The sequence below is a fragment of the Crocodylus siamensis genome, chromosome 4 (assembly GCF_052110815.1).
Source record: "Crocodylus siamensis isolate JL-2025a chromosome 4, ASM5211081v1, whole genome shotgun sequence".
In the NCBI taxonomy this organism is placed as follows: Eukaryota; Metazoa; Chordata; order Crocodylia; family Crocodylidae; genus Crocodylus; species Crocodylus siamensis.
Window position 1 is genome coordinate 64,309,696 of NC_143398.1, and position 12,935 is coordinate 64,322,630.

At 44.0% G+C, this 12,935-nt stretch overlaps 1 protein-coding gene across 2 annotated transcripts in view; it reads left to right on the top strand.

Moving 5' to 3' along the window:
* RASSF3 (Ras association domain family member 3) overlaps window positions 1-12,935 on the top strand; it is a 151,325-nt gene that overhangs the window by 60,456 nt on the left and 77,934 nt on the right. Inside the window, exon 1 of one of the 2 annotated variants that reach the window (XM_090042441.1) lies at window positions 7,427-7,668. The exons of the other annotated variant lie outside the window; for it this stretch is intronic. Coding sequence (XP_089898567.1) covers window positions 7,558-7,668 — 111 coding nt within the window. The 5' untranslated portion in view covers window positions 7,427-7,557. Of the gene's footprint in view, window positions 1-7,426; window positions 7,669-12,935 lie in introns of those variants that run through there. 2 annotated transcript variants of the gene reach the window in all.

Sequence of the window (12,935 nt, forward strand, 5' to 3'; positions counted from 1 at the left end):
TATGCTTAAATCTTGGCAGAGGGGGACTGAATGAGATTTAGATCCAGAATACTGTTTGTACTTACCTAGAGGCTTATTTTTAAATGACACAGGGCCTTCTGGGCCAACTCCTTACTATGATTACATCTCTGCTTCCTTCTGCACTTGTGGGTAACAACCTCAGGGAAGAAGGGGAACTGTTGTTTCTCTGGTCTTGAGAACAGGACTGTTCTTTGGAACTGTATATTTTGTATGAGTGTTCTGGGCATTATTACTAAGCTATCTGAGTCTTTGTCTTGTAAATTCCCTTTTAATACAGTTGCACTTTTGTATGTCCAAGGTCTAACAAGCTTATTTAGAAATAAGAAAACACAATGCAGTTGTTGCTGGAATTAATGTAAACTATACAGAATTTGTTTTATCAGATAACTTTCTGTTTAGTCTAGAAAGGAGAAGGCAGAGGGGACAAAGTGATACACAAAAGGTGTATACTCTTCAAATATACAAAGGTTATTTTAAAGAGAATAATGATCAATTAATGTCCACCAAGACTAGAATAAGAGATACATGGCTTGCTTTTCAGCAAGGAAAACTGAGTTTCAATTTAGGAAATTTTTTCTAACTATAGTTAGTTAAGCATTAGGAAGGTATCAACAGTTTTAATTTCATGTAAAGACACAAGACTTTGTGAGGACAAGTCTGCCCTTTGTTTTGGGTTGTTCATAAATTATATTGCTTGAAAATCTAAAATCCTAACCAGATTAATCAAACCATTCACATTTGTTTTCCCATTTAAGGAGGGAGAACAAAGTAAACCTGGTATTTAATTTTAATGAAGTGAACCTCTAAACCCTCGACGGCAGTTTAAAGCTGTACCTTAGCTCTAAATAGAATGGAAAATTCTGACCTTGTTCTTTTAATAACACAGTTGTATATATACCAATATATTTTACAAGGTTTGTCATTGCCTGTAGTTGCTTTTCTTGATGTTTGATCCATGAACATATTTTTTTTAGAATAGAGTGCCTCCATTACTATTTCTAATCACAGATAGAATCATAGGACTAGAAGGAACCGCGAAGGATCATCGGGTCCAGCCCCCTGCATGAGCAGGAAAGACGTCTGGGGTCAGACAACTCCAGCCAGGTGACTGTCCAGTTTTCTCTTGAAGACCTCTAGGGTAGATGATTGCCCCACCTCTGGGGGGAGCTTTTTCCATAATCTGGACACCCTAGATGTAAAGAAGCTTTTCCTAAAGTTCAGCCTGAAACTATCTTCCAGGAGTTTGTAACCATTGTTTCTAGTTTTCCCCCAGGGTGCCCTGGTGAAGAGTTGTTCACCAAGACCCTGATGTATGCCTCTGATACAGCGATAAGCTGCAATCAGGTTCCCTCTCAGCTGGCTTTTCTTTAGGCTGAAGAGTCCAAGATCTCTCAACCTCTCCTCATATGGCTTGCCATGCAAGTCCCTGACCATATGAGTGGCTCTTCTCTGGGCCCTCTCGAGCTTTAGCACATCCTTGTTGAAGTGCGGCACCCAGAACTGGATGTAAGACTCCAGCTGCGGCCATAGCAATGTTGAGTAGAGCGGGAGAATCACTTCTTTGGATTTACTGGAGATGCATGGCATGATGCATGCCAGAGTTTTACTGGCCCTAAAATGTCTGGCACTCCTCTGCCTAGGGGAGGAGGTTTAGAGATGCATCCAGCCTTATACTCACAACCTTCAGGCTCAGCACTCAATGCACAAACCACTAAGCCAGAGAACAAACAACTCCAGCCCCTTTCCCAGATCTATTACTGTATTTTCTTGCATATAACACGCACTTAATTCACAAAAATCAGCTGCTGGGAACTAGGGTATGCATTGTAAGGAAGAAAATATGGTAAATGCAGCTTCTGCAGCAGGTGTTTCTGTTGGAGGAAAGAGGAAGTAATGCTTCACATGCATCACCATGGCCAGCACAGTTAGTGCATAGGGCTCCCTAGCTGCCAGCAGTATTTCTGAAGTAGAGCCCTGGGTACTAAGGCAGGTGCTTCTGCTGAATCAGTTGAGTGGGTCTTCAGTTAATCACAGGTGCTTCTGCCTAGGATCAGGCCCTGAGCTGAGCTGACAGGTGACAGCAGCCCACCCAGCTCAGCTGAAGAAGAGAAAAGAGGTCAGGTAGTTTGGCTCAGCTGGCAGTGCTGTGATATCCTTCATTTAGAGAACTAACAGAGCAGCTGCAATACTTTGCTTCCCTTCCTCCTCCTGCAACTACAACTGCTTATGTTTTTCCTCAGAAAATATCAGTATTTTCAAAAATATATATTTTTTCGCCTTTGTGAAACAATGTGCCTATATTGTTCAGGGGTGTAGAGATGTACATTTGGAACCATTTCAAATATGGAACATTTCAGAATGGAAGCAGCCATTACATTCTAATGTTACATGTAGATAAGCTGGGAACCATAGAAATATAGCAAAACCACTGCAACTTTTAACATCCAATTTAAAGTTGGAGCAATTTTGTTGCATTTGAATTGTTCTAGGCTTGTCCACAGATAACAAATGTAAGGTGATGGGTGCTGTTCTTCTGAAAAGGTTCCTTTTAAAATGGATCAAAATGCATGTGTGTCCACACCCTTTGAGGGAGTGTAAAATTATATGTTTATGACCATTATGCTTTTCTCAGTAATGCTATTTTCTCATCTCCTTCCGTGGCTATCTGTAGCATTACTCAGATTTAATCCTGTTTAATTTTCTTAAAATGTATGTACAAAATTGACCATATCTTGTTCTTGCTTACTTGATCACCTGCCTTTTGTTTCCCAGAATTATTTTTCAATAAACTGAATTTTTTTCTGCTGTGGATGATTGATTTCAGCCTTTTACCCAATATTATTATTCAAGAGAACATAAATGAAGTAAATGCCTGGTAAATAAGAGCGAGGGGTCATTAGAGTAAACTGTTAGAAACCAAGGGGAATCTAGAGTAATTACAAAGGCAGAGACACTTGTTTCATCTGACTTTGACTCGCTAGCATCTAGCAATCATTAACCAGTTGCCAAAGGAAAAACACTCTGTTTGAACTGAGTTCTCTTAGATAGATAATCGCCTGCTTTGCTTTCTCTGCCCTCTATTAATAATTTTGCACACTGCTCCAGCATTAAAACAGCATAATATATTTTCTAAACATTTCACAAACTTTACTTTTGGGTTACATAATGCTGATCCTCTCTCTTGCTGCAGTGTTTGTTGGCTTCTGATGCTCTGTGTTCAGAAAGCACTTAATTAATTCTGCACAAGAACAAACCTGCCCTCAGCACAGTTATCAGTAAGTTATCTTCAAACTGTGGCTCTCTTTGTCTTACTATGCTGTATTACTTTTTGTTTAGCTAATGAATAAGGCTGGTCAGAGTGGATAAGGAAAACTCCGGGCCTAGTGATCTGTCCAGGATTTGGAGCAGTGCCCAATAAACAAGGGAAGAGAGTATCTGGAGGAACTGGGTATACAAGGTTAAGAAATCCATTGGAGAAAAGTTGGGAGTGGGACAGAAGGCTGAGGTTGGAAGACTTGGAGCTACAGTAATCTGGAGGTGGCTTGGAGAGGAAGATCAAAGCTGTAAGTGTAACCCTACAAATCAGCATGTTATACAATCCACTCCATGCAGGTTCACAGCTCCCATGTACAAGGCCAGCCTGGCTGTTTAGCTCTGTTGTAGGCTTATGCCTGAGCTCTGGCAGTCAGCCATTCAGTCCATAGTGTAAGCCACTATGGATGTAATCTAACAGATAGATGAAAGATAAAAAGAAATGTCCAAGAGGGTGGTGATAGCCTTATTTATTTTTTAACCTCTCAAATTTTAACTGTAACACACTTTTAGACTCTTTAGGCTATTCATCTTAATCCAGTGATTCTCAGCCTTTTAAAGACTCAAGGTACCCCGTGGTAGATTCAAAGTACCCCTTAGAAAATGCCTGCTTTTAGTTTTCACCTGATTTTTGACTATACAAAGTAAGAGGGTAATTCTTCTGTTGCAAAGATATCAGAAAAAAAACATTTTGACCTGCTGTGGTCTAACTTTGTATATTCATATTGGAAATCTCTAGATTTATATTTTGAATCATGTTTTCACAATTAAGAGTTCTCACATTGCCTACCGCTTCACAGCATCCTTGAAAAGATTTCAAGGCACCCCAGTGATGCTGGTTGAGAATCGCTGTCTTAATCCCAGCTCTGCATAAATTGACTTGTGGAATGGGACCCTGAGTAAAGATGCATCACAAGGAAAATATTCAGTTGCCACTGGTCGTGTTCAAGTGATGAACCTGTGACGGTCCAAGATATGAGAGGCAAGGATTTTTGTAGGTGACATCTTTTATTGGATCTGAACAAGTGACTTGAAGAAGAATCCATTGCATTTGAAAGCTTGTCTAGATCTGTCCTAACTATATGGTTGCTCCAGTAAAAGATAACACCTATAAAAGTCCTCACCTTTAACTTGTCATTGACACTTGAAGTAAAACATTAGCAAAACTCACTCACATAATTTAATGAGGATAAGTAAAGATAAGTTATTTTCCAGATAAAGAAGCCTATATATTTATCATTACGCTTAAATAGGTTTCATGAGAAATGTCTCAGTTAAATGTGTTTCAGTTGCATGAAGCAACTAATCTGCAAACAGTGAAATAATCTGGATTACTTTCAAATTAATAAAAAGTTAAAATATACTTTCTTATTCCTATTAGTGATGCACTGGTAAGGCAGGCATGTTTTTTTTAAATAACATTTGTGAGACTATTTCAGATTCAATTTTATTTTATGTGAAAGTGCAAAATAAATCAAAATATGAAGTCAATGTATCAATCATTACATGCGGAAACAATAATATAAGAAGGCACTGTCAAACTTAATAGGCCTGGAAACCGAGCTACATCTGAAAGCTGTTTCATGTTGCAGGACATGGTATAAGGAATCCCAATATACATTTTTTCTTGAATCCATTTTTATCAAAGTAGGAGGTTATCGGTATTATTGTCTGAATTCCATGCATGTGAACAGGGCTTAGCAGAAAAGTGCAATATGTGTTGTTTGTGCCAGAGAATGTACAATCTAGTTTCCTGATGGTGCAGCTAACAGTGCATCAGTCAGTGCAATGTGCAGAGTCCCATTAACTGCGAGAGCCCCTGCACGGTATAAACCAGTAATTCTCAAATTCTGTAACTGTAACTTGGCATTCCATTTAAAATGCTCTTAAATGGTATGAAACTTTGCACTGATAAGTAGGCGTGAATTCAAAGACACTTGCTCTCAGATCTGTTCTGTGTTTTCAAGCTCTATCATTTTTCCTATCTATAGTTCTTTTTTAATCATGCTTTAAATGTGGTACAAGACTCAAATAGAGCAGCTATTAAAATGTTGAGAGAAGATTTTTCAGAAATACTGATTAATTAGAATTTTGTGTGAATTTCATTATTGGTCAAGATGGAATTATAAATGTCATATCCACGATAGATGGAATGTTCCATATGCAGTGTACAGTAACCCAATAAAGTTTTTGATTTTGTAGTTCATTTTTAATGGGAGGGGGTTGCCTCCTCCTTTTAACGTGTTCCTTTCTATGAATGACTAAAATCCAGTGGTTATATAGGTTCTATTGGGGTGGGGGGGAGTGTGGGAGCTCATTGCTTTCTTAGAGCTTTTGTAAAAGTATCTTCACTTGAGGAACTGAGCACTAATGAGAGTGCTACAGGAAATGTTTGGGGCCATGTGGGAGGGTAATGAAGAATAATGGAAGAGGAAGATTTTAAAATATCCAGTAACCTTCAGCCCAAATCCCTGCTTTGATCTCTTTTCACTCTCTTCCTATCACTAGTTGCAGCTAAGCCACACAAACAACTGGCTCCTTTGCCAGCCCCTGCTCTTGTTTCTGGATTTTCTCCAACTCCTGCTTTCCAGATTTTCAACTCTTTCATCTCTTGCTTTAAGTATCAGTCCTTCCAAATGTGTGCAACTCCTAATTATTCCTTCAAAGAGCAAATCAGCTCTTATACCACCTCTGTGTAAGCTACAGACCCAGCAAAATGCTTCCTGTACTCGTATGCAAATACTTTGCTGACTAGGCCTCCCTGACTCTATAATGTCATTTTGGTGCTGGTGGTTTCAGGACTGGTCATCACTGCAGAAGGGATTATTAGTGATAGTCAGGAAAAGGGCAAAAGATACCAGTGTTTTGGGACCAACAAGATTTGGCTCAAGTAGCTAAAAATTCTAAGTATAATTGTTCACACTACGCTTATCCATGAATGAAGAGAGGTGGTTCATCTTGTTAGTTTGAAGCAGTGTTTCCAAAATGTTTGAGACCTTGGGCACATTTTTTTTTCTGGATTAAAATTGGTAGCACACTTCACTGAAAAGGTCTTTCTCTTTTTCTCTAAGCACTGAAAGGGTCAGGAAGCAATTTTACACCATGGTCAGATTGGTACAGACTGTGGGAGGCTTTTGCCTTCCTCTGTAGTGGGGTGGGGGTGGCCCTCTACCTTCGATCTCTTGAGCATATATCAGCATTTCATAGAAGCAGGATGTAGGCTATCCTGGTTTCCCTGCTTTACCCATGACAGCTCAGGGTGTTAGGTCTGTGTTGTGTCAGGATTGACAGTAGTCTTATGTAGAGTTTAGTTTATGGATTGATTGTATAGGATGGTTTGGATAGGGATGACCCTGCCTGAGGCAGGGAGTTGGACTAGATGACCTCTGGGGGTCCCTTCCAGACTAGGATTCCACATACAAGACTTATGCAGCAGTGCACAACCTTTTGGTCCTGTGGGCAGAACAAGGGGTGCCTGGTCACTCCAGTCACAGGCCTGATCCCATTGCATGAGGCCTGGACATTTCCTGGTGAGGAAACGGTGGTCCTGTTCATTGTCTCCCGCACTGCCAAATTTCCAGACCCCTGGGGAACACCAGTGGCTGGATCTGATGCTGATAAAGCAGAGGCCCCCCACCTCCTGTATGGAATCACTGCTTGAAGTCAGGCACTAGGCAGGGCAGGAAGGCTCCTCGGAGACTAACTGCTGCAAGAGAACCAAGCGCGGCCCCAGACCTGGTCACCACAGGACCCCAAGCCACTTTCCCGCCCAGCAGGCGGGCGGGCGAGTCTCCGCGTTGTGGCCCCTCCTGCAGTACAACTGCCCTCTTTCCATTCGCCTCAGCTATCACTTGAGGCTGCAATGAAATAAAGCGGTAGTGACAACGGGCCGGGACAGTTTCATTCCCTAAGAAGAGGGGCCGGAGCGCGCGCGTGTGTGTGTGTGTGTGGGGGGGGGGGAAGGTGTGTCCCTTCTCCTCAGGGGCCGTCCCGCGGGGTGCGTGTCCGAGGCCGCCGCCGCGGCGGGTTGAAGTCCGAGGGGGCGGGAGCCCGAGGGGGCGGTGGCTCGGGCAGCGCTGCCCCGCGCGCGGAGGGCGGGAGGTGGCGGCTGCAGCACCAGCTCCTCCCCCTCCTCTCGCCGCGTCCCGGGCGGGCAGAGCAGCCGCAGCCCGCGGCGGGCAGCGCGCTCTGCGCCTCCGGGCCTCTGCGGCGGGCGGCGGCAGCATGAGCAGCGGCTACAGCAGCCTGGAGGAGGAGGAGAGCGAGGAGTTCTTCTTCACCGCCCGCACCTCCTTCTTCGGCAGGCCGCAGGGCAAAGCCCGTCCCGGCCCGCAAGTGAGTGCCGCGGTCGGGTCGGGCGACATCGCTGCCCCAGGCGCTGCGGGGTGCCCGGGGGGGGTGGTCCGGAGCTGCCGTACCTCGTCCCCGGCCCACCGCGTTTAGTTGCCCACGGGCGCGCCATGGGGCTGCAGCGGTGCCTGCACGTGGGACGCGGCTCCGGGCTCCGGCGCTTTAGGTGGCCGCGAGCGCCTCGGGGCAGCAACGTGGCAGGAGCGCGTGCGAGGCCGGGCCGGGAGGGCGGTGTCTGCGGGGGTCACCTCGCTGCCGCGCGCTTGGAAACTTCGGCCTTTGGTCCGGGACGGGGAAGGAGCTCCCTCCTGACAGCGCCGCAGCGCCTGCTCCCACTTGGGAGTTGCGCTTCAACGTGTCTCCCACAGCTGGGGCCTCTGCTGTGGTTTGGGCTGGGTGCTAGCGCTGGACATAAAGCCGGTTGCTGTGCCTGGTCTCAAGTTGCAGCGAGGGAAGTTGAGGTTAGGAATTAGGAAGAACTTTCTCACTGGGGGGGTAGTAAAACACTGGAACAGGTTACCCAGAGGCGGCGGCGGGAGGGAATCTCTATCCCTGGGGATGTAGCTTTGGCTGGGATGATCTAGTTAGGGATGGTCTTGCTTTGAGCAGGGGGTTGGGCTAGATCAGTGGCTCTCAACCTTTTTTGTACCAGGAGCCATCTGTAAACATCGACGGCCAGTCCTGACCCCCTGCCCACCAGTGTGTGGGGCGGGGGGCCCGAGCAGCCCCTCACGGCCTGCAGGGGAAAACGTATAGTTTCCCACACTTTTCTCCTTTAAAGGAGAATTCATTTTTTTAAGTTTGCTTGTGACTCTTTCATGTATTCTTGTAACCCACTTTTGGGTTGCAACTCACAGGTTGAGCAACTGGAGACTAGATTTGCTCCTGAGGTCCTTTCCAGCCCTCATTTTCCATGATTCTATGACTAGCTTGGGACTAACTTCACAGTAACTTTCCCTAGGTGTTCTAAAAGTGCATTCAGAGACACAGTATTGACTTGCATCCAAGATGACTGCATATCTAAGATGATCCCTGACTAATTAGATTTTAATCCCTGGAAAAGTTATCAGTTGGTTATAATTTTCCATGTATAGAATCCAGTTATTGGGGAGTTGTCTGTAATTTATCCCCCTCACTGCTGCAGGCAGGTGGTGTGGGGAGGTCAAGCAGCTTGCATTCTCTCTCTTCCCCCCCCCGCCCCGGGTTTTGCTCCATGCCAGCAGGCTCCATTCTCTTCTAGCCTGGGGAATTGAGCATGGCCCCAGCCTCACAGCAGCTGTGCTCCCATGCCACTGCTACAGGATCAGGCTGGGGCTGTACTCAGTGCCCCAGGCTGCCTGCTGCATGAAGCAAGGCTAAGTGGGGGAGGGAGAAGGACAGGCTGGGAAGCAGAAGCTGCATAAGGGGAGATGGGGAGAAGAGGCTGCAGGGGGGAAAGTATTGGGGTACGTGGGTGGCAGGGGTTGGGAGGGGATGGGCAGCAGCTGTGCCTATGAGCCTGACTGGGTAGAAGGTAGAGTCCAAGCCACAGCAGCTGTCTGCCCACACTCAGACTCAGTTCTAAGACAGGGGGGTTTCTTCTCCATGTGAAATGAGGGGGGGAACCTTGCTTTAGAATTGAGTAAATATGGTATTTATATTTATATTTATATTTTTGTGAAAAGACAGACCCCCATGTGAACGGTCGACTATAAAAACCTAGGTAGACTGAATGTTTCTGTCTGAAAACTGGAATTTAAGTCATGGTGATGAAGTATAAGCTACCTGTTTCTGTAGGGTGTAATCATACTGTCATCTTTTGTTTTAGTTTTCCTTTTGGCTGTTGTGTGGTTCTGCATTTACGGTTGTGCTGGGTCTGGGAAGCATGAGTTAAATGGGGGCTATTTCAGCTCCTTTGTTGGTAGAGGGGAAAAAAGATACAAGTGTCTTGTCTGATCTCAAATTGCTGAACAATCAGCTCCAAGTAGTCTCAAAATCAAAGAATGGAATTAGTATTCATATTTTGTTATGGAGTTGGGACTGGAGTATTAGTCAATAGGCCATTCACTGTCTTGGTGAACTGTAGGCTTGTGTCCCAAGTGCAGGAAATTTGGAGGTTTGAAAAGCGATCTCTACCAATAGCTGAACTAACTTCAGAAATGTGAAGTGGAACAGTGTGTCAAAGGTGCAAAATAGGAATCAAGTTATGTAAACTGCATTTCTTGTTCCTTTTGTTTATGAGGTTTCAAACTAGGAAACTCAGCCTTCCCACATGGCTCTTTCTACTTCCTGAAGTCTAAGCATTGTTCAATGTTCATCCTTTGGAAACTGATGAGCCATAGTTTCTTTTGGGAGTGCCCCTTCTTTCTCTTGATGGTTTTTTTTTTTTTCCTCCTCTTCCCTCACTGTAGTTTCTATCTTTCTTAGCACCTCCTTCCTACACTTATTACTGTGGCAGTTGGGAATCCTGGTTATGGACTAGGGCCTTACTAGTTGTCTGCCGCTCCTCACCTTTGCCTTATGTCCTTTCCTCTCTGTTATATGGCGCATGCAGTGAGCCTGCCCCACTTCCTCTTCAGCACTAAGTATCATTTGCCATCAAGAGATTTTTTTATGATCCTTGCCCTCCAGTCATCTCCAACAAATTCTTTACCTTTCCAGAGGAGTTTCCAGGAGTTTTTTCTCCTTCTTTAGTAGTCTCTTCTGCTGGTGGTGGGCAGGGTGTTTAGGCCAACCCACTTCAAGTGCCTGCACAGGCACCTTGCAAAAAAGCAGCCTTTTGGGAGTCCCTTGCTACTTCCCACTCTACCTCTTTCTCAGTCACCTTGAGTTCACCTTTCTTACTTACCTGGAAAGCTCCTGGCCTCTCAGTCTCTCTAAAGAGTTCCAACTCTTTCCTAGTAGGAACAACCTATCTATCCTCCCCTACCTAGTAGTGGGACTTTGTCTCTCCCAAGCTCTGAGCCCACCATATGTAGCAGGTGGAGGTAATAGAAGAACCCTGTTCTATTGCCCTGTTCTAAAGGGACAGACCAACCTACTAGAATACGGTACAGGCACAGAGCAAGAAAAGGCAAGGTGTAAAACAAGAGATAGGAGTACAAGGAAACCAGACTATGCAAGTTGGCAAAATAGAAAGTGGGCTCAGCACACCTGCAGCATAACTGTTGTCAAGGTTTCTGTAAACATTATGTCCATCCTCTACATTCACTTACAGACATACTAAAAACATGTAGGCCTCAGTCCTGCAAACACTCTTGCTACTATTTTCATAAGCAAAATTAGGCAGGTATCTAACTGGTAAGAATTTTTCATGTTAGAGCAAGAGAATAACTAAAATAAGTTTCACCTAATAGAATCTCTAGTGTTCAGTGCTTGGTGGGATAGTGGAAATGTCGCTACAGATTAGAGATATATAAGACAGCCTGGAATAGATGTCACCTATATCCTGGTGTCTACAGCACCAGAAATACTTAGCTAAATGGTTATAGTTGTAAAGCTTATACTTATTATTGCATAGCATTTTTTGTTTTTCTTAAGAAAACTTCTTTCTTAACACAGCAGAATGCACATAGGCTTCCATGATCATGTCATTGATAATGTTCTTGATGCTGGAGGGGGAAACTAGCATAACAACACTTTTTGGTTATATGAGGATGTTAGTTTGGTTTGTATGTTGAGGTTTGGTTAAAAATGCATACCAAGTCCCTTGCGAGTTGAGGGAAGACCACAGCTATTGCTGTCTGTTTCTCTTCAGATGTGCAGATAGTTTTGCAGCATTGTTTCCTTGTGTAATGGTTATTGGTGTTCATATGTAAATTTCAATATATTTAATTAATTATACCACCTTAATTTCCTTTGACATCCCTTCTCACTTGAAATTTTTTTTTTGAAGTCTTTAAAAAAGTTATAATTTTGTGTGCAGAAAGATGTGCTGTGCTGGCTTGCAGTTTGTTTTGTCTAACTTTCCAAAGAAATCAACACAATTGGATCCCTAGGTTGGTTTTTTTTTTTTTAAGGTGAGGCAGAAAGAGGAATGGGAAGAAAAGGTCATTTTCAGCCATAAAATTAGCATATTGTTGAATTTCTCTCTTGTAGTTAATAGGATGTACACCAGAGCTGCAGGAATTAAGTTGTGTAACAAGAAAAACAAATTGATTTTTGTTTCTGGTTTACAAGTTTAAACATCTTGTAATGGCCTTATTCCATTCAGTCTACAAAGCTTAGTGTTCTGTGAGATGTTTTTAAAACCTGACAACATTGTGTGTCTTCTGTAGTCCTCTCTGACTCCACCTCCTCACCCACAAAGATCATCCAACCTCATCATTGTTGTCATCATCATAATCATTGGCATCTGATTTAACAGTTAATGAAGTGAATGGGACAGTTCATGTGCCAGAGTGGTTACTTTAGGTTCTCTCCAAACTCTTGCAGAGACACTCTGGCATGTGGTTGCACATGCTTCACACTTTGAAGTTTTTTCTATAGAACTAGATGTATATCATTCTTATTTTTACATCAAAGATGAGATGCTGGAAAACAACGGAATGGCCTGTCTGGGCCAGTTCCTAGCCCTGGGAGTTGCATCCTGCACTGGAGAAAACACAACCGCTGGGACACTGGAGGTGCAGTGGAGACAATGGGATCTTAGTATGACCCTTGTAGCTAAGAGAGGGTGAACTGGGACATGGTCATCATTCTGGTTGTTTTATTCATTGCCCAAAATGTGAGGTGCCTCAAGGAGAATAAGACAGACTTGTCTGAGGAGTGTTCAGTCTAATGAAAAATGGAAGGAGGTCAGGGATAGATCTGTGAGAGCAATGCTGATGCTAGAACTGCTTATCTTGTTTAATATAATTAAACAATAACAACAGCAAAGCACAACAGCTGCTCTTACACCTGAGTACTCAGCCTCTTGCTAGGAGGGCATGTGTTGCTTTTGGGGACACAATGTGGGAAACATCCTTATTCCCTACTACCTATTTCAGGCCTTATCTCACTACCCCATGCCAGACCTTGCTCCCTACCCTGCCTTCCCCCTGAAGGTTCATGGTTCATTCCCTTCCCCAAGAGTCATGTTGTGCCGCCTCCTTTAGGACACCTTGGCTTTGTCCCTCCCCTTTACCTGACTCGGTGAAATTTTGGGTCCCTGGGGGAAAAGTAAATACATGTTATAGAACTTTATAAGGAGACAAAAAAGGGGTAAGTTTGGAGGTGAGGGAGACTGAATCTCTACCTACTGCTTTTAATCTCTAACAGTGGCCCTGATGAAA